Source organism: Beta vulgaris, chromosome 7 (assembly GCF_026745355.1).
Source record: "Beta vulgaris subsp. vulgaris cultivar EL10 chromosome 7, EL10.2, whole genome shotgun sequence".
Taxonomy (NCBI): Eukaryota; Viridiplantae; Streptophyta; class Magnoliopsida; order Caryophyllales; family Amaranthaceae; genus Beta; species Beta vulgaris.
The window spans coordinates 43,513,958-43,535,547 of record NC_079208.1 but is presented as its reverse complement, the minus strand read 5'-3'; the positions used below and the strand labels follow the sequence as shown (position 1 = coordinate 43,535,547).

General features: G+C 36.3%; 2 protein-coding genes across 5 annotated transcripts; one reads left to right on the top strand and one right to left on the bottom strand.

The window, feature by feature from the left end:
* The first annotated feature begins 2,384 nt into the window (after nt 1-2,384).
* On the top strand, nt 2,385-7,805 carry LOC104899539 (uncharacterized). Its single transcript, XM_010686749.4, has 2 exons — nt 2,385-3,460; nt 7,161-7,805. The coding sequence occupies exons 1-2, from the start codon at nt 3,175-3,177 to the stop codon at nt 7,523-7,525; spliced, it is 651 nt and encodes a 216-aa protein (XP_010685051.2). The 5' UTR covers nt 2,385-3,174; the 3' UTR covers nt 7,526-7,805.
* Nucleotides 7,806-9,789: 1,984 nt separating this feature from the next.
* Nucleotides 9,790-13,258, bottom strand: LOC104899538 (putative pentatricopeptide repeat-containing protein At3g25060, mitochondrial). 4 transcript variants are annotated; one of them, XM_048647821.2, is made up of 3 exons: nt 11,781-13,258; nt 11,574-11,687; nt 9,790-11,489 (listed from the first exon to the last, which is right to left on the bottom strand). In XM_048647821.2, the coding sequence occupies exons 1-3, from the start codon at nt 13,045-13,047 to the stop codon at nt 11,017-11,019; spliced, it is 1,854 nt and encodes a 617-aa protein (XP_048503778.1). In that variant the 5' UTR covers nt 13,048-13,258; the 3' UTR covers nt 9,790-11,016. The 4 variants fall into 4 exon arrangements, with proteins under 4 accessions (XP_048503778.1, XP_048503776.1, XP_048503777.1 ...); XM_048647819.2 differs by having other exon boundaries at nt 11,574-13,258; XM_048647820.2 differs by having other exon boundaries at nt 9,790-11,687.
* Nucleotides 13,259-21,590: the final 8,332 nt, after the last annotated feature.

Here is a 21,590-nt window from a genome sequence, read left to right as displayed (position 1 = left end):
GAAACACCAATTAATGTGGCAAGATTTCTAATGCAAGATCTCTGCCCCATTGTTAGTTTTGTTATGTCACTTGACTGGACTTGTATTCTCTTCCTACCACATAAGTGCGATTTTCCCTCAACACTACACCTTAGCATTCGTAAAATGTTTTACTGTATTCCAAATACGACTGACAGTTTTTGTTGCAACATTAAATTGAGTTGAAGCTAATTTCATACTGCCATATTGCAACTTACCTTCTTTTGCTATGTTGAGAAGGAACAACAAGACTTGTAACTTGTTGTCACTGCTGAGCCTGTTTTTCAGCTTGTAACGAAGTGCTAGAATTTCTTCATTGTTTGATAGTGGTGGTGCTTCATTGATGTCCAGTTGGAAGCCCAACCGCTCCATATCAGTGTCACTCTCATCATAGTCACTTGGAGACCAAGCGTCATTCAAGTTCCACTCTGAAGCCATGAAGGAGCAGGCGATGATGTTGTACAATTTTTTTTTTTTTTGAAGTTTGGTTGTGTTTGTAATGAGGAGGTGAAGAAATGAATATGATGCCCCATGTGTTTATACTAAACTCATGGAACCCTTTGCCCCAAAAATTTTACGGAGGGAAATTGGTGTGATTTGTTCACAACCACTGGATTTGCCTGTAAGAAAGTGTAATTCATGTGAGATTTATTGGTTATAGAAATAAATGAAGTGATTTCATTGGTTGATATTGTTAATGATGGATTTGTGGTAACTTGGTTTATTAAAAGCTGTAGTTAGATGCATTTACCGCACAAAACCATTGAGCTTCTCCATATTCATTTCCGCCCAAGTAACCAAGTTCAACAACTGTTTTTAATTTTTTTAAGAACCAATTTAGGTCCTTCCCTGTACAAGTGAATCTATGTATATTATCTAAACTAGATTCTATTTGCCTTAATTCCCGCGTAAAAACGGACTTAGGACTTATATTATGGGATGGAGGGAGTAGTATTATGGTATTGTAAATGTGATAATGTTTGGGTAAACTTAATTATATTTATTCGTAATTCTCATGTTCTTTTAAGTCAATTTAGCCATATTAATGGTGTGATTCCAGCATGTAATAACCATTAGAGTTCGTGAAAAGCTTTTACCAATTTAATTAGTTAGTTGTGGTTATCAGCGGATTGTTACAAACACTCTTAAGAGAACCCATCATTTCTTCTCCCGCATGATCACATATTGAAAAGAGATCGTCTATGTCAAGGGAAATACTCCCACCAATTCAACAAAATAAAAAAACCTTAACCTGGGGGTTCTCGCACTTAACATAAGATGGAGAAGAGGGCCCTTCACATAAGCTAAGGGAACCCCCTTAACAACATGAATGATAAATCCAACCTACCAACTAAACGATTCAAGGATATATTATGGAAGCTCTCATTGAATGAAGATTAACTAGACACACTCTTGATGCTTGAGTCATTCTTAACTTTGAGCATGATAACTCCTATCAGTGAGTATCTTGGCTGTAGGAAGAATGATTAAGCATTTTATCTCACAACAATCAAGATCCAAGGTCTTTAGATAGTAATAGGGGACTACATATATGAATTCCATGAAATGTCAACTCCTTTGAAGAACTTTGTTCTACAAACCTAAGAGTACTCTAAGGCTATTTGCAATTCCTCCCTATACTTGAGTTTAATATATATGTGCTGGAAGATCCTAGATCCAAGAACTCTTCATATATTACAAGATATACTAATCTCTTATCACCATATAAAATAAGATAAGATAATTAGAAACTATAATAATATTCATGTTTCTAAAAGATTAAAAGAATTAATAACTAATCAGGCAAATATGATAAACCTCAAAAATTCTAAACTAGCTAAAGGTAACAAGCTTTGTAGCAGATAAGTACTAATAAACAACCCACTGTCAAAAGCGTCTCATGAAGAAGCAAAAACATGCTCTTCTATAAACTAGGAGCGCGAGCTCCTATCCCACCACTGTGAAATGCTGATTTCGTTGTCCAAGGAGCAGAAGCTCCAAACATTTTGCTTGTTTCTTCTTAGTATGCTGACGTGAGACTATACTGATGTGATTCCCACAATTATATCCAAAACCCACCACGTGTTTCCGAATCCTACTTATGTGTTAAATTTTTAGACTTGCAAATTCCAACAACATGAACAAAAAATCTAATTCCATTTTAGGTATATATATAAATTTCAAAGTGGGAATTTCCTAAGTAATTAAACCAAACAGTGGGATTATCTTTGTTAATCTTTAGCAATTAAGGGCTCAAGGGGAATTTAGGAATCATAATTCATATCAAAGTAACACGCGTCGCACAATAATAGCGAGTGAAGATGTACAATTTAGATGTGAGAGTACAACTTGTAGTTGGCTGAAAAACCAAATTCCAAAAGCAGCTTATTATCTCTCTATGAGACTACGACTCTTTCTGACACTCTGTCTCCCCCCACTCTTCTTTTGGCTTTGGGAATCCATTTTCTGTTTTCCTGCACCATTTTAAGCACATTCTTACTTTCTAATCACTGTTTTCCTTTGTAATTCACTCTTTAATCACCTTATTTCTTTCTCTTTGCTTTTTTTACTGCTAATTGCTAAAACCCTCATCTCAGTTTCACTTTTCAAAGAAAAAGGGCATTTCATAAGCTAACCCTTCTACTAATTCCCCCAAAAGTTCATTTTTTCCCCTTAAACCAATGAAAAAACTTTAATTAATACAGTATTTATTTGCTAAAATTTGCATAATTCACAGATCTAACTCAGGTCTTTATCTTAAGGAACCTTGCTTTCTGTTGAAAGGGTTTTAGCAGTTTCTTTTGTAAAGATTGACATGGACTAACTATTTATTTTTGGGTTTTTGAAAGATTTAACCTTTTATAAATTTTTGTTTGGTTATTTTCTTCTGTTGCTTCTAAGTGGGTTTTGGTTAGGATTTCAACTTTAATTTGGTAATTTTACTCTTCATTTGCCATTTTTATGCTTAATGGGTGTGTTGAAGACCTCTTCTAGTTTTGCAATTCATGCTACTTTTATGGATTCTAAAAGATTCTCTGAATTGGGTTTCTCATTTTTCTTTTTCCTTTAGCTGTATTCTTCCACCCTTAAATTACATGAAGGTGGATTTTCTTAGAAAAACTAATACAAAAAGAAGAAGAAAAATCTCAGAAAAAGATGATTCAGCTGTTGTTTATGGTTTTGTTTGTGGAAGGTCTTGTGGCTTTTCTTTTGTTGGTGAAGGTAGGACCATTAAGAGAGCTGGTTATGAAGAGCTTGGATCAGGTGAAAATGGGGAAAGGTCCAGCAACTGTAAAGACAATTGCTGGTACAATGTCTGTCATTTTGCTGTCTAGTTTAATGAGTATTGTTAAGATCCAGAACAAGGGTGCTAAACTTGGTACTATGTCACCCATGGATCAAGTTCTGTGGAGGACCCACTTGCTTGAGGCTTCACTTATGGGTATGATCTTAATTTCTCTCTCTTTCTTTCAAATGAATTTTTTGTTGCTTTGGTGTGTTTCAACTAGATTGTGGCTTACACCCTCAATGTTGCATTTTTTATTGGTTTTGGTTGATGTTGGAAGTTGTAATTTGTAATATTTGTTATGCATGGTAAGGTAAACATTTTAGGGGCTCTTTTGTTTGTGTGTGTGCTTGCGCGCGCTCGCATGTGTGTCTGATTAATAGTGGAACTTGTATAAACTAATGACACTGGCATTTGGCATTGTAAAATAGTGGTTAGTTGTACTATTAGTGGTATAGGGAGAGATCATATAGTTTGATTTTGGGGGGTTGTATCTCTAGTTTCTTGCTATACTTGAGGGTTGTGTGTATTAGGAAACTCCCTTGTATTTGATTCCATGTTCATTTGTTTTTATGATGTATTATCAATTTGTCACGGGAGAGAGATGGATAGGCATGGCCGACAAGGCGACAACTAGCAACATAGTCGTGAGGGTTTAGTGTTAGGAGGTTCGACTAGCTTGTGAAGAAAGCAATTTCTGTAGTACATGGTTAGCTATAATTTTAGCCATTAAGATACCAAGGCTTACAGTGCTACTTGAATCATGGGATGAAAGAGCAATTCTGGCGTTTTGGGAATTATCATAAAAAAAGCCAGTATGCTGATTTAGTATACCACTCACCAAATGCTGCTATTATATATTAATTTGATCAGAAAAATCCAACCCAAATATTGTAAAGCGAAGTTGCATTTTAAAATGTGGTTTACCATACAAGCCAATTTCTATGTTTGTAGTATAGTGTGAGGATAACATAGTTAGCATTTCGCATTACGGTTTCTAGTATCTTGAGACAAAACAGGATATGTGATTTGGGAATGTGTGTTGTAAGAGATTTTGGTTTGTATTCTTTGTCTGGTTTTCAAAGGGTGATTTCTTTGGATGGGAACATTTATAATCTATACGAATTTGGGTGCCGGTAATGTTTTTTTATAAATATTTTAGACTTCTATTTTGCTAATCCTAAGGGATTGCTGAAGTATAATTCCTTTCTTGAGAATTGTATGAGATATGAGCTTTACATTTATGGTTTCAAAAGCTGTCTGTAGGTTAAAGGGTCAAGTCTAAAGGCTAGGGAGGATCTGTAAGCATGAACTAGACTTGAAGACATTTGTTTTTAAGATGGGAAAACATCATTAGTTTACTAACTCTTATTGACTTAGTCTAAAGGCTAGAGGGGATGGTTTTTTCTAGTTCTGTATTTTGATGCAGTCCAAACAATTTGAGGTGCACAGACCATCTGATTGTAATGCAGCTTTTTGAGTTATTTTAGGGTGTGTTTCTTGCACCATCATTTGGACTTATTGGAACCTATCTTTCCTAAAATAAGTGAAAATAAGGTGAGTTAGTGCAAGGATTTTCTAAGTGTTCTTAGTTGAGTATTTCAAGTTATGATATGCACATGGCTGTTCAAAGTCTTCAAACACTTCAACTGCTATGAATAACTGTTATGATATGCGCATGGCTGCTCAAAACTTCAACTGCTATGAATAGCTCAGAAGACTTGCTTCTTTTGAAAGGCTCCAAATGTCACTCGGACGCACGTACATTTCGAGAATCGGTATGTGTTTTGAGTGTTGAAACTTGATGTTTCAACCCTAATTCAAGTGTCAAGTGTCCATACCCATGTTTGAGAGTCAAGGATTTGACACGGTTATGTTAGGTATATTGAACTATTGAAGTGTTCGAGTAACACAGAAAGGTCCTATGTGGGCGATCTCATCCATTTTACAGTGTCAACACTCAACATATTTACCCCGCATGCTTTCTGATTAGTCAAATGAGCCTGCTGTTGAGTAATGTTTGGTCTTAGGTTCAAATTTAAAACCAAGTAAAGTAGACTATTTCATTTCTACACTTGGACGATTTACAGGTCTTTTACTCTTTATAGGATTGATGGTTTTCAAGTGAGTTTGGTAGCTGGAATGGCATATTAACAGATACATTCTATTGTCACTTTACACCTAGTTCTTCAGTGTGAAAAATGATATTATGATCTGTCATGATCTTGAACCATCCAGCGTTTTTTGGGTCATGTAGCTCTTTATGTGACCTGGACTCGTATACCCATGTTTGACATGGGTACGTGTCCAAGTGTCTGACTCTGCTATTCTATGTAAATTTTCAATGATTTTGATCCAAAATGAAGTGTCCACGTCAGAGTGTCAAGGATCTGACATGGGTACTTGAGGTAAACTGAAGAGTCCATGTAAGTATGGCTCTTAGGGCAGAGTAGATGGTGTAAATTGAGTACATCAATTTGAAAACCTGTGCTGCTTACTCTTGTTCTGCTTCGTCCCATTGATTTTTTTGGAGGAAGAAAGTGTGGATCAGTTGATGCTTGCAACTGTAGATATAAGAATTACTATCGTAGTAAATACAAGTCTCCTGCTAGATATACACAAATGAGATCAGATATGAATGATTGGATGTTACTGGAATTACAGTTTTTTGACTGGCAGTGGCTCTTCTTCTGAAAAACATTTTGTTTAATTGACCTTCTAGGGTCCATTAGCTATCCCTATAGACCTTCTAGCCTTTATCTGGCTAGTGCAATAAAGTGCTTATGTGTTTTCTTACATGGCCTCTAGTGGCCATTTCGAAAGTGCTTTTTTTAATGTGCCCTACAGTTCAAGTGGATATACTATGTCAGAATTAGAGTCGGTTGCTGAAGTGAATGGATCACAGTTGACTGGGCACTAAATTTGCTGCAATGCCTTGAACCTACTCCTCAAGTAGCCGGTGAGTGTTGGGCCTGTTCGAACATGTCTGTGCTATGCATATAACATAGTACTCGAGCCATGCTTGGTTTTTGATTTGTATACTAGAACTTTGGCATTTATGACTGCACGTTAATGTATATTGTAGTCCTTTATTTAGAAATTTGACCAATAATATAGCAGCATTTTTATTAATTACTACTCCCTCCATCACCCGATAGATTTTCCATTTCTCCAATGCACGTTTTGTATCGTGAATATCCTTAATTACATACAAGTTAAAATTGTAAAAGTTTGATTTTTCTAATGTACACAATGAGACGAATAAAATAAGACCTCACATGACTATGTTTTATCTTATGTATTGGCTTTTTTTTGAGGATTTTCTTTACCTATGAATAGTGCCTCAAATTAGAAATGAAAAATCTATATAGGGACAGGGGAGTATGTTTTAGCATAAAGAAGTGTATGGAGAAAGAGAGAATTCTACAAGGAATGAGTGGCCTTCTGCTTTTGGGTGTTTGGAAAGGTCTGAAGGCATACAGCCTAAAGCTGGCTGTCAAGTTGGCATGTTATCACTTCAGCTCCAACCGTATGTGGCTATTGATTTAGTAATACTTTAATATCAGTCTTTCATATAATTAACTCTAGCTCTATTGCTCTTCTTTTTCTGAATGCCGCCAAATTGGTGATGTGTTAAATTTGTGTGACTTTTGTTGATAGTGCTTAATATCTCAACTTGTATCAGGGCTATCTTACAGACAAAATGGTTTTTCTTTTCTCTTTCCTTGTAAAAAAATTGATAGAAAGAAGTGGAGCAGTCATATATGCTCTCACCAAAGTTGGACTGCAAATGCGGTTATAGATATCTTGATTACCGAGTTAGACATTAAACAAAGAATGTTTATATTCTTTGCAGGGTTCACTTTGTTTCTTGGCTTCTTAATCGATCGTATGCACCATTATCTTCGTAAACTCATCAATATAAGAAGCAAGGTTGGATCATCAAAAGAGGAAGTGGAGAAGCTCGAGAAAGAAAAGCAACAGCTGAAGGACAAGGAAGAGAAGGCTTCGAAAGAAATAACGGCGCTGCAAGACGAGCTATCGAAAGTAAGCAATGAAGTAAAGAAGTTAAAGATTGAATCACTAGAAAAAGACAAGACAATTGAGACTGCAGATGCTCACGTAGTTGCTCTTCAGAAACAAGCTGCTGATTTGCTTCTCGAGTATGACCGTCTTTTAGAAGATAATCAGAATCTTCAGACCCAAGCTCTGAGAAGGTGATGAAAGAAATTATACAAGACTTTTACAATTTTAAATCAATACAAACATTTTGAGGTATTCATTGGTGAAGGCTGCTAGTGCCAAAAACCTGTTTTCTCGTTTCAGCTTGATGAAAATGGTGAAGGGTATCCATCCCTTCTTTTGGTGTTTGGTGTTTGGTGTTTGGGGATTAGAATGAAGGGATGGAACCAGGTTAATGTATGGGCTTGTTGGTGCTAGATCTTTTTGCAACTCTGATAATTGGTTTATGTTATTTGAAACATATCTTTGTTTCCATTAAGGCTATCATATATGGTATGTTTTAATGCAACTACACTTGCATATTTGATCCCTTTGAAGTTGAAGCTGTTAGCAGCCTATGGTTAAACGGCAGATTTCGATGGCCATGTACAACCTATCTTGTTTTACTCCGCAAGTGATTTACAGTTGGTGATTCTGGTTACCTGACCTCGGTAGATTTCACTGCTGAAGGCGGTATCTGTTTGACTACCAACTCAATCAAGTTCCGTCTTTCCTTGAAATAATTGTTCATACGATAGACAGAGAGCTAGCGAAGATAAGGTCAGTCTAGTCACGATTATCTATTATATCTATAGATTTTCACATTTTAATGGCATCTGCAATGGTCATAAAAGAAGACCATGCTAGGCCATTCCATCTTCAAGATATACCTAATGCTTGTACTACCATTTAAGAGAGAACCAGAGAGGTGTGAATATGTTTTAAAGTTGGCCAGGCCAACTAGCCAAGTCTAGTGGACATAAATTGTCCATAATTGTCCCTCTCTCCTTATAATTGACATGTCCTTTGATTTATGAAGAGGAAAAATTGGAAATCTCTATGCTACGCGTTAAATTTCTAATGCAATTCTGTATGTTTCTAATGCTAACATACTCACCTTCATCAATTAATGCAATTCTGTATATTTCTAATGCTAACATACTCACCTTCATCAATTAATGCTATGTACAACATCGATGCAGTCATTCATATAATTGGGTATGTTTCTGAGAGAAATTTATGACAAATTATACAATTAGCCTGAATTTTTCTCCTAAATTGGTCATTGGCAATTTACAACATTTGAAAGTTGCAAGCAACAATATTCCATCTTACCCTCACGCAATTGATTAAAGGAGCATTATTCCAAGTGTTTACGTCTTATAAAGGAACTTTAGTATAAATTAACTCTGTATACTGGTCCGAATTGATAATTTGTAAGCCGCTTCTTAATTAGGTCACCAGTTGATTCCTTTCGAGTCTTTCCGACAATTGTTGTCAAAGTGTTTTGATCAACAACTTAATTTGTAATCAAAGCGAGATTTAGTAGATTATATGAAATGGTTTTTCCTCCGATATTTAAGTCGAATATATAAAAAAAGAATGTAAGTTTTGAATTCTTGTCTATAATGTTAGTGATCTGATTAGACAACCTTTCATTTATTGATAGTGGAGGTGGTGGTTACTTAAAATACGCTTAAATTATGAGTTATTTCGTCTTTGGTGCTCCTTTTAGGAGCGTGATAGTAATTAGTTAGAAATATTGGGCTAACAAAAAGTAGGAAGATATCTGATTGATGCTTGCGTTTACTGCTAAGCTCAACTTTAAGGTTTTGAATTTGTCATTTCACTCATTTGTAATCTAGAGTAGGAGACGAATAATCACATTGTACTTCTATAGTGTGTTCGAAAGCTTAAAGATAAAAAAATAAAATAAAAATAGAAAATCATAAAATTTAAGAAGGAAGAACAATTAAGTATAGATCAAAATTGTTACAGCTTACAAGTCCAATGCACGATTTCCTAAAGGAATGGAGATTATACTTGGTAGGATTTGGGTGATTATAAGCCAAACATAAAGGTCTTTTATCGTAAGTGATGCCTGTGCCGAGGAACTTCCTCAAAAGAAAGATATGAAAAGTGTTAGCTTAGAGATATATTAGGATACTAAAGATATGATCTGCACTACTTTTTTTGTTGGTTTTCTTCAAAATTCAGACCATACTCATCCAACATTGTTGTTCATAGCATTGTCCAATTTCAACATCAAAAGATGACTGATCCACTAAAGCACTCTCTCCTTTTTTTTTTCTCTCTAGATGTAACAGGTTGGTTTTGGGTACCATTCATCCAATACACTTTGAACATTAATTGTTATTTATATATTAAAAAAATATAGTAATGTGAAATCTTGTTTGATCGTCACAGTATACATTTTCCAAATATATATTTGTTTATAATTTTTACTGTTATGCAATTAGATATATTATCGCTCAAAGTTGTGCCTCGATAAATGTGAATATTCCAATGTTACATCTACAAAAGAGTAGTAGATAGTGATTCTTCTTCAACTTGTTGTTCCATGTTACACCTTTCTGCAGACTGTGAAACCGTATGTCGCTAACATGCTTATAACTTTATCAGGTTCGTTATCAAGCACCGAAATCTTTCTATCTATAACTTCACAGTTGATTTTTCTACAACGTTGCTCGGCCATCCAGACTACTTTATATCAGTAGTACTGACTACTGAGAATGACTGGTATGATCATCGTGTAAATAGGAAAGTTATTATGCCCATCAAATGAGCACCAAGCTAAACTTATGTATCAAGTATCATGCATATCCAAAGGGGGTTATTGATCTCCAATCACTTGTAATAATACAGCATTGATTATTCAGAAAAGAGAATATAAGGCATTGAATCACCTATACGTTTTCACATTAGCATCCCTGTCTTGAAAATTAGTTCCAAGCCACAGGAACAAAAATCTTTCGCATGATGCGATGCAATGCAATTGCTCCACAAATCTCTCAAATTCCGTGTTAACAATCTTGAATATATATTGCATTGCTTCAGTGCAATCCTCCTCATAAATGCCTGTGACATTCCAATCTCACCAATAAGATCTATGAAGGAGTACCCCTCTTTCCTCTCAAACAATATAAAACATCTCCATCATGTGGGGTTAATCTCTCACCAAATTATAAGGTTCGGTTCCAGAAGCCACCTTCAGAGAGTTATTAGTTTCAGGCAAAGTGCAGCGGACATCATAGAATCAACCCAAGAAGTTAAGTATGTCTTGGCGTCTTGCAGGACTGCGACCTCATAAATCCTGGTTGTTAACAAACACAGCCTTTGAAGTGCTTAATGAAACAAAGTTACTTCAACATTGAATAGTCATTCAATTCGTTCTTCTGCTTCATACAAGTGGCTTTCCCCTGCAAGTTGAAGGCTGCATAATATCCATCTCAAAATCTGCTCAGAAGATTGCTTTTAGTGAAAGCCATGGTTTTGACAGTAGTGATGCAGCAAAGTGTAACACACAATGTCAGGTTTTACTGCAAATCGTCATCAATTGGATCATTCTACCATTTCTGGTACAGATAGATGGGTATATACCAAAACCAAAAATTTTCTCAACAGTTGATGCATATCAGTTGACAAAAGGGTTAATACCTCTCTCTAGCCTTAGCATTGGCACTCACAACTCACCAAAAATCTCCACATGAACAGACACCATGCTTGAAGTGATGAAACCGCTTCACATCTCTTACAACAATCTCCCTGTTGACAATTTTTGATATATATTTGATTGCCTCATGGCAATCTCCACAAACTCTTAGATTCTTTGTAATCACCAGCTTAGTCCCCACTTCAGTGTTCAAGAGGCCAAATGCAATAGCCAATCTCTCACTATGATTACTTAACATTCTCACCTTCACTACCTCCTCAACTTCATGCATAACAAACTCAGTCTTTGGCACATAACCCATGGCTCTCATCTCGTGGTCCAACTTCTCTAAAATCTCGACCATTTGCTTATGTTGATAATGGCTCTTATCCTCCATAAGGAAAGCATGGAGCTTACCTTTCACCTCCACCATGCTATAACCAGGGACTTTCTTCATACCTGCCTTCCTCATTGATTTCCTCACCTCAGCTACTTCCTTCCACTTTTTTGCTGATGCAAAAAAATTTGCAACTAAGGAGTAAACACCAGAATCATCTGGCTGTAATTGAAGAACTCTTTTTGCAGCCAACTCACCAATGGAAAATTTTTTGTGGTTATGACAACCAGACAAAAGGGCAGCCCAGATAGAAATCCCAGGTTCATGTTTTTCCATGGAACTTATCAAATCAAGAGCTTCTTCCACTTTTCCTGCACGAGCCAACAGATCAACAATACAAGCATAATGTTTCTCTCTAGGCTCAATCTTGAATCTGTTGATCATTTCATTGAACCAGTACTGACCTTGCTCTACAAGACCTGAATGACCTAAAGCTGAAAGAAGAGAAGAGAATGTTGCATCATCGGGATCTGATCTGGTCTCCATCATCTCATGAAAGACTGAGAGGGCAGCCTTTCCATGTCCGTGAATCCCATAACTTGCAATCATCGCATTCCATAAGATGGCATCCTTACACCTTATCATATCAAAGAGAATACGAGCAGATGAAAGAACCCCACATTTTGAATACATGTCAATCACAGCAGTGGCAGAAACATTTTCAAACTCGTACATACGAAGAATATATGCGTGTATTGATTTACCCAGTTTCAAGTATCCAACATGTGAACATGCCAAAAGAGAACTCACAAGAGAAGTTAAATCTGGTCTGCATCCAACTCTTTGCATTTCTATCAGCAATTCAAGAGCTTCCCTTGCAAAACCATTTTGCGCGTAGCCTGATACTAAAGCACTCCAAGAAACAACATTCCTCTGAGGCATGTTACAGAAAATGCTATATGCTAATCCCAAATGTCCATTTTTTGCATACATGTCCACGAGACTAGTATGAATAACAACATCCATCCGATGATTCTTTCTTATCATATGTCCATGGACAGAAAGACCCATCTTCATATCCCCAATATCAGCGCAGGCTTGGATCAACCCCAACATGACAATCCCATCTCCTTCCATCCCTCTACTTTGCATCTCTCTAAATATTCCGACCGCTTCCATCCCCTGCCCATTCTTTGCAAACCCAGTTACCATCGTCGTCCAGCAAATAAGATCTTTCCTCTTCATCCCCTCAAAAACCGCCTTCGCTTCCACCATCTTCCCGCCCTTCGTCAACAAACTCAGAATCGCACACCCAACAAAAGCATCATCCTTGTAGCCATAATCAACCGCCTGAAGCCAAATTCTTTCCCCCATCTCCATATCAGCCGAGCTCGTGCACGCCTTAATAGCCACTGTAAAAGACGAACTGTCAGGCTTAATTCCTTCAGAAATCATCTTCCAGAAAACACCCACAACTTCACTAGGAAGAGACTTTCGTGAATAAGCAACAATCATGGCATTCCAAGCATCCACGCCTCTCATAGGCAATTTGTCGAACACTTGGCGTGCAAGTTCGATGTTGCCTGTATTCGCATAGGATGTGATGAGCTTCGTAGCTGGGTTTCTCTGGTTGAGTAGACCACTCGTAATGAGAAGTGCATGAGTTTTCGAAAGGGTTGATTTGTCTGTGCATGATGATAGTAAGGATTTAAGGGGTTTAGTTAACCACATCTAATCATCTATTGATAAAAGTATGAACGTAGCAGTTAAATATAGCCGTTGGTCGTTGGCGCCATTTAATTGTACAGTAATTTGGAAAAGGCTAGCATGAATGAGGAGTTGTTTATCAGTCATCAGACTCATCACTAGGGCTGCTAATCGAGTTAAGCAGCTCGGGAGCAACTCGAGCTCAACTCGATCACACTCAATCAAATTCGACCAAGCTCGCGAGCATACATACTTCCTCCGTTCCATAATAAATGAAACACTTCTCTCTTTTATGTGAGAGCTTTTTTAGAGAAGTGTTTCACTTATTATGGAACGGAGGAAGTATATTTTTCTTAAAAATTTACTTTTTTTAATAAAAAAGTTTATTAAAAACTTGAGGTATACGGATCAGCTTACCAAGCCCAACAAAAATTTAATTTATCATCCCTGAATATCTTTCTAGTGTTTTGGTAATTATTGTAGTAAATTTAATATTTTTTCAAAAAAAATTAAGAAAATCAAGATAAAACTATTTTTACATTTATTTACTCTTAACGAGCTAGCATGCAATTGAGTCGAGCTCAAGTCGAGCTTATCGAGCTCGAATCGAGTCGAATTTCGAGCTGAGTTGCAAAAAAATTAACGAGCACGGGTCAAGTAAGAGCTTAACGAGCTTAACGAGTTTTTAAGTCGAATCGTGCTCGCGATCGACTCTATCAATTAGCAACCCCAGTCATCACCCTTCTGTTTCTCTATCTAGACAAGGATATTTCCTTATTATACAAACAAACATATTACCATTACATACCACAAAGAGTAAGTACTAAGTAGTATTTTTTTAGGAGGAGAGGGGGGGGGGGGACTATGTAGTATTATTTTAACCATTAATGTTAAAATTCTAGTTCACATATTACGATCCTACAATTTCACGACGCTGATATAGATGATTCTTAGTAGGATTTTAATTAACGTTTGTATGAGGATAGCTGCGTAATAATGAAGATGACTAATTTGACAAAAGACATACTAGTTATAATTAAATATACGTTTAATTAAGTTTATGTTATCCAAGCTTAATTATTAAACGAACAAAGAGAATACTCAAGTTAAGATGAAAGTGAAGAAACTTAATCAAGGTTGAAGTGAATATGCTCCCTTAATGATAAATCAGGCAAAGAATGAAGATTAGTAGCATTAGGTGACTAGTATGTATATGTCTTAGAGGTGATCAAAATGAGCCCCGCCCTGCTCGATAATTGGGCGGGTTTTGGGCACGATTTTTCGGTCCGCGGTCAGGCTCGGTCCGATTTTTTGGGCAAAAATTCCGGGTCATGAGAAACCTATATTTGGAAAAAGGCCAAATTTTGGCCCGCTTCGAAAAGCTCGCTAGGTCCGACCCGAAATAACGGGATTTGGTGCGAAACCTTGGCCTGAACCTTGGCTCGGCCCGTGGTTTTTGCCCCGAAACGGACTACTTTTTTGGCCAAAACCCGGCTCGGTCCATGATCACCTCTAACATGTCTTCATGTATTGGATGAATAAAGGTAAAGGCAAAGAGCTGTGAATTTATTAAAGGATCTAGGAGTTGTTCCCTAGTTGGGATGACCCTTTCGCATTGGTGTAAGGAACACTCTTTAAGAACACACTAAGTTTGAAGTAACTAACATGTGACTTGAGAAATAATAAGTGTCCATAGAGTATAAGAGTAATAAATTATGTTTCCTTATATTGATGGAAGTTGTTAGTTGATAGATTTTAAATCTGATTTAGTTTTACTATATAAATAAAAATATTTTGTCAAATATCTTTTTAAGAATCTTTTTAGAAAAGAAGTTTATTCTACTTAGGATTCCTTTTATTAAGAATATTAATCGGTTCCCTCAAAAATGAATATTAATCGAATTTTATTTAATAAAATAAAAGAATACGCATCTAGTATATATGTTATCACATTTACTTGTTTCCCAAGTTTTTATATAATATTCAGTTAGCATGTTGGATTAGTTAGTGGAGTTAGTGGCCAAAAAAATTCCACTTACAATATGCGGATGATACGAGTCTTTTGTCCACCCTCACTTGAAGTACTTTAAAAATCAAGAAAATGTTGATATTATTTGAGCTCTCATCGGAGCTCCAAGTAAACTTTCACAAGAGCATGATAATTGGCTTAAATGTTGATTCCATACTAATGCATGATCTTGCCAAGGCACTTTGGTGTAAACAAGGAACTCTCCCTTTCACTTATTTAGGTCTTCTCATTGGAGGCAACTCATCTCATTTGAGCTTATGAAAGTCCATCATCGATAGAATAGAGAAAAAACTAGCGTCTTGGAAGGGAAATCTCCTTTCTCTTGGAGGTAGGACAACTCTCATCAAGGCTTCATTGTCAAGCCTCCCCTTGTACTACATGTCCTTATTTCCGATTCCGATGGGCATTGCCGAACAATTAATAAAGATGCAATGCCAATTCTTATGGTGTGGCTCCCTTGAAAAAAAGAATTTCATCCCCCCCAATTGCGTGGCACCAAATTGAACAACCAAAGTCTTTAAGCGGTCTTGGAATCGAAAATTTACAAGAAAGAAACTTGGGTCTTCTTCTCAAATGGTTGTGGAGTAGATATGTCACGGAACCTAATTCTCTCTGGTGTAACATTGTGCAAATAAAATTCGGATATGGCAGCACCTTTGCAGCGCGAGATTTTGGAATCCCCAAGTTTGGGGTCCCATAGAAAGTAATATGCTCATCTGTTTTGAAACACTCCCAAGGAAGGAAATTTGTCTCTTCGAAAATTAGGAAGAAAGTCGGGAATGGGCTTGAAACTCTTTTTTTTCATGATTTGTGGCTCGGGGATCATCCGCTAAAAATCTCTTTCCCAAGATTATTTCGAAGCAGCTCTTCGCCAAATGCTACTATAAACTCGTTTGGCTTTTGGGACAGAATTGGATGGCAGTGGAGCTTTGTATGGAACGACTCTCTTCGACTCCGAGATATGCAGGATCGTGATTCTCTCCTCAATACCTTACAACAAGTCTCTCTCTCACAGCTTGATCATGATTCTCATATTTGGACACCCTGCAAGAGCGGTGCTTTTTCGGTAAAATCGATCTGTTACCATGGAATTTGCTAAATCACATTCATCTTCTTGAACTGACATAGTTAGCGGGATGTGGAGGGGCTTAGTCCCCCATAAAGTTGAGATCTTTACTTGTCTCGTTATCCTTGAGAAGATAAACACTAGAGGCAAACTAGCAAGGCTAGTTTTCATCCCTCTCTCAGAATCTATGTGCGTGTTATGTGGGATGCATCAAGAGGATGTCAATTATTTATTTCTCCACTGCCCATTCACTCATCAACTCTGAATGTGGTGGCTGAAATTATCTGACCTTGAGTGGGTATTCCCTGGTTATATTCGACTGGCCTATGAGCAATATAAGCCCACCCCTCATGGCCCTTTTTTCAAAAAGATATGACATTCCATCTTCTTCATCGTAGCATGGTCCATATGGAAGGAAAGAAACGCAGGATGCTTCAATCAAATGGCTAGTTCCACCTCATAAATCCAAGACCTTATTCTTTTCGGCTTAGTTGATGGATATCCGGATGGGGAGACCCCTTCCCCTACACATCCAATGACATTATGAGAAATCCTCGCTGCCTCCAATGGTCTCTAAGCTCGCCTAGAAAGCCTCTCTCCCTTGACAGCTCATCAATGCATAGTTGGCTTCCTCCCCCTCAAACCACCTTAAGTGGAATGTGGATGCCTCACTTAATTCAATAGTCTCAAGAACCACCATAGGCAGTGTGCCCCGAGATCATCTTGGGAACTTCAAACGTGTCTTTTCAAGTCCCATTTCTTTTATGGACATCGACAACGTAAAAGTTCTAGCAATTCACCGAGCTCTCAAGATTTTCCAAGCATATGGTTTCGGAGGAGTATGTAGTCTCATTATTGAGTCGGACTCGGCAAACGCGGTAAAGTGGCGCACTGGTGAAACACAAAGGTCCTTGGAACCTAAATTTTCAAATGAACTTCATTAGGAGCTTTCTTAATGCAAGCTTAGGCTTCTCCTTGGTTCACAAAGGGAGAGAAACAAACCTTGTTGTTGACTCCGTCGCCAAACAAGGTTTTATCGCGTTTTGATGACTCTGTAGCTTGGTTATGAACTGAACTGAAAATCTCTTTTTTACAGCCTTGGACCTGCGTATCCTCTGCCCCAACTCCTTTTGCTGTTATGGCCCTAAGTGCCACATTTGCTCTCTTTTTAAATATCTTGGTAAATTTTGTATGGCATCTCATTTGATGGCCCAGGTGGCTTTAATTAAATAAAAGTCACAACTTATATATATATAAAAAAAACGAGTAATGGCCTAAATTATAAGAAGTTAATGGAAGAGTATCTATTACTTGGTTTCCTGTAAATAGATTGACATATTTTATTTTCTAAGTATGTTTAATAAAAGCTAAAAACATTCTAAGCATCTAAAAGAGTCCGTGCTTTTGTTCCTAAGAGAGTTCATTCTTACCGCCTTTATTTTGTTCTTTCAAGTTATACAGAAGATGTATTTCTTTTTAGGTTAAGGGTTTTGAGCGAAATTCTTGTATTGCGAGCTTCAGAGAAGCAAGAGAAAACTTATTGTTTAAGCTTGAGAAGAACAATAGTTATAGAAACTATTGTTGGGACTTGGGAACTCAAGTTCGTAGAGGATTTTGAGAAGTGAACTCTAGAAAGTATTATAGGGTGTAACAAAGTAGTTACCTATTATTCCCTTCGTTTCCTAAATATCTTCCTTGTTACTGTTCCTACAGATACCAAGGAAGATCCATTTGTGTGGGGTGTGGGTGGGTAAAATAGGAGAGAGAAAGGGGTTAAGATAATAAACAAATAAAAAGGGGTTAAAGTAAGAGAGAAAAAGGGGGTAAAATTGAATTAATAATATAATGATGGATCATATGATAGGGACATGAGAGGGTAAAAAGGGAAAAAAATTTCCAAATAAGGAATAAAGTAAAAGAGGGAAGATCTTTTGAAAACGCACTTAAACGAAAAAAGGGAAGATCTTTATGAAACGGAGGGAATATATTAGGGAGTTAAAATCCCAAATAGACAAAGTACTCGAGGTTTTTATCCTTATATTGAGATAGAAAATTTCATCGTAGAAATCTCTTGTATTCTTTTGGCGTCTTTCCTTGCTAGCTTTTTAATCCACGAAAAGTTATGTTTATATCTCATGTTATATATCACACCTCTTATAATGTTCCTATTCAAACAACATGTAGGATCCTATACAATCCTTCTTGGATATAATAAATTAGATTGTTAGAATCATAATAAGTACGGTTCCATAATCGTATGATCCAACTATAGAACTTGATTTTTTATTTTTTGGGATGTTGTTTTGTTGTTTTATTTGATCCATCGGTTTGTGCTAGTTTGAGATAAACAATATGTTAATTCAATTTCAAACCAATTTGTTTATTTCGAGTCAAGTAATAGATGGGTCTAACATCAATTTGTTTAAACTAATCAATGTAAGTTTCATTAGTTTTAGTATGCATGTTAAATAGGGATGCAACTACGGCAGTGCAGAGCAGATTTTGTTCTTCCCATTCCTATCCCTACCTATTAATATAATCCCCATCCCATCTCGATAGCGGGAACAAAGGATATCACCATCCCACCCCACCCCAATGGGTATAACATAAAACCATCCCCGCCCCACCACCCGCGTGGACCCGCCTAATCCCCATTTTTTCGACTCCGCCACGCCCATCAAATTCCCACCTTAGACCAACCTTGAAAGGAAAGAAACATGTACAATTTTTTTGACATTGATAAATATAAAAGGCCTAAAAATACATAAACGATGAAACGATCCAAAAATACCTAAATGATGAAATAGCCCAAAATTCATAAATAATAAAATGGGTCTTTTACTCTTTTCCATAAGGCCCATTGACTTTTTGATATTTTTAACTTTTGACTCAAACTTATTTAATAAAGATGGGGCGGGTATTGACAGGGTGGGGCGAGTGTTGGCGAGGATAGGAGGGTATAACTTAAAATCCACCCCATCCCCAAGGCGATTATATCCCATCCCCGCCTTACCACCCACCAAATTGGGAACCATCCCCGCCCCATTGGGGCATGGATGGGGCGGATCTCCTGTTTGACCCGCCCCACTACATCCCTAATGTTAAAGCCTAAAATTTGGAAGAGTTTTGTTGTTTTATTTGGCAATAAAGTCAAAGGAGAGCGAGGAAGGGAAATATAATGAAGAGGTAGTTAGTGAAGGTAAGAACATCCACCACCATGAACCAAATACTCCCTATGTTTCTTTTTATTCTTCTTATTTGACTTCCACGTTTGTCAATGCACGTCTTTGACCTTGAATATCTTTCATTGTATATTAGTAAAAATTATAATAAATTCAATATTAATAAAATACTTACTGAGACGAATCAAACAATACTCCCACATAACTATATTTTTTTTAATCACATGTTGAAATAATTTAGAAGATTCTCTTCAATTGTAAATAGTGTCAAGATTCTAAATATGAATAACAAAATAGAACGGAGTGGTTTATGAGATCAACAACAAGAAAAAATTCACCCCATCATGAACAAGCTGCAAAGATATTTTTGGTGAACTAACCAAGAAATTGGTCACATGGTAAACAAAAAAAAATTATGTCAGACAAAAGTGGGCCCCACTAATTGGTGGGACTTGTGTAACAAATATATTGTCAAATTAAATTGGCTATATTTTAAAAATTACAAATATGAAAAATAAAAAATTATCAATGGTCATACTTTTGAGATCTATTAAATGATATCAATTTTGCCATATTTTGAAACACTTTTTAAAAAAATTAATTTTGAACTAAAAGTAGGAGAGAGAAAATTGACGAACTTTTTTATGTCTGGGTGGATGATTTTGTGAATTTGATTATGAGCCATGACGTATTTTCAGATGATGAGAGAAAAAGTTGTAAGAGAGAGGGATGAACATATTTTTTGTTCATGGTGATGGATGCTCTAAAAGACAGGAAAGAGGTCATTGAAGACAATAGAGAGAGGGAGGCAACATGCTTAATAAGGCAAACATCACAATATATAGAACTAGTATAGCTTCATTGTTGTGGTCCACCTATTGGTTTTTAATATTACACCACAAATTTGAATCAAACTTTAATTCATGTTTCAGGTCAAAAGACTGAAAACGATCATTTAGTGAGGTTCACCTTATAAGGTGGTGTCTCGTAGTACCTACACATGTATAATGTGAAGCGCCCCGAGAACAACTTGTTCACATTGTGTGTATGTGGTCACTAAGAGACACCATATTTGATATCTTCACTAGCTTACCTTAAAACTTGTGAATATTGCTAGATGATTGTTTCAAATTGAAACAATAAGTATATGAGAAGAAAGGTTGAAAGGATGGAGAAGAGGTAGGTCGATTAGATAGACTAGGAAAAGGGAGTGTAAGGTGAAAAGACATGAGAAAGGGAGGGGAGATATCATACGATGCAACAAGACAGAAAAGGTATTGGAAAAGAGCACAAACACATATTCAGAATTTTTTGGGAAGGGGTGTAGGAAGAGTGAGAGGAGGGGTGCAATTGTGAATTTTGAGATCGAAAGATGTTACTAAACAATTCACTTTTTTTTTTTCCTATTTTGGGACATGCGACGCACCATAACTTTTTTTTAATCTTATTATTCACTTCTCGTGACTTTATAATTATTCTCTCTCCTTAATATCACTATTTTCCATTTCTCCCACTAACTTCTCCCCTAGTTTCTTTTTATTCTTCTTATTTGACTTCCACGTTTGTCAATGCACGTCTTTGACCTTGAATATCTTTCATTGTATATTAGTAAAAATTATAATAAATTCAATATTAATAAAATACTTACTGAGACGAATCAAACAATACTCCCACATAACTATATTTTTTTTAATCACATGTTGAAATAATTTAGAAGATTCTCTTCAATTGTAAATAGTGTCAAGATTCTAAATATGAATAACAAAATAGAACGGAGTGGTTTATGAGATCAACAACAAGAAAAAATTCACACCCATCATGAACAAGCTGCAAAGATATTTTTGGTGAACTAACCAAGAAATTGGTCACATGGTAAACAAAAAAAAATTATGTCAGACAAAAGTGGGCCCCCTAATTGGTGGGACTTGTGTAACAAATATATTGTCAAATTAAATTGGCTATATTTTAAAAATTACAAATATGAAAAATAAAAAATTATCAATGGTCATACTTTTGAGATCTATTAAATGATATCAATTTTGCCATATTTTGAAACACTTTTTAAAAAAATTAATTTTGAACTAAAAGTAGGAGAGAGAAAATTGACGAACTTTTTTATGTCTGGGTGGATGATTTTGTGAATTTGATTATGAGCCATGACGTATTTTCAGATGATGAGAGAAAAAGTTGTAAAGAGAGAGGGATGAACATATTTTTTGTTCATGGTGATGGATGCTCTAAAAGACAGGAAAGAGGTCATTGAAGACAATAGAGAGAGGGAGGCAACATG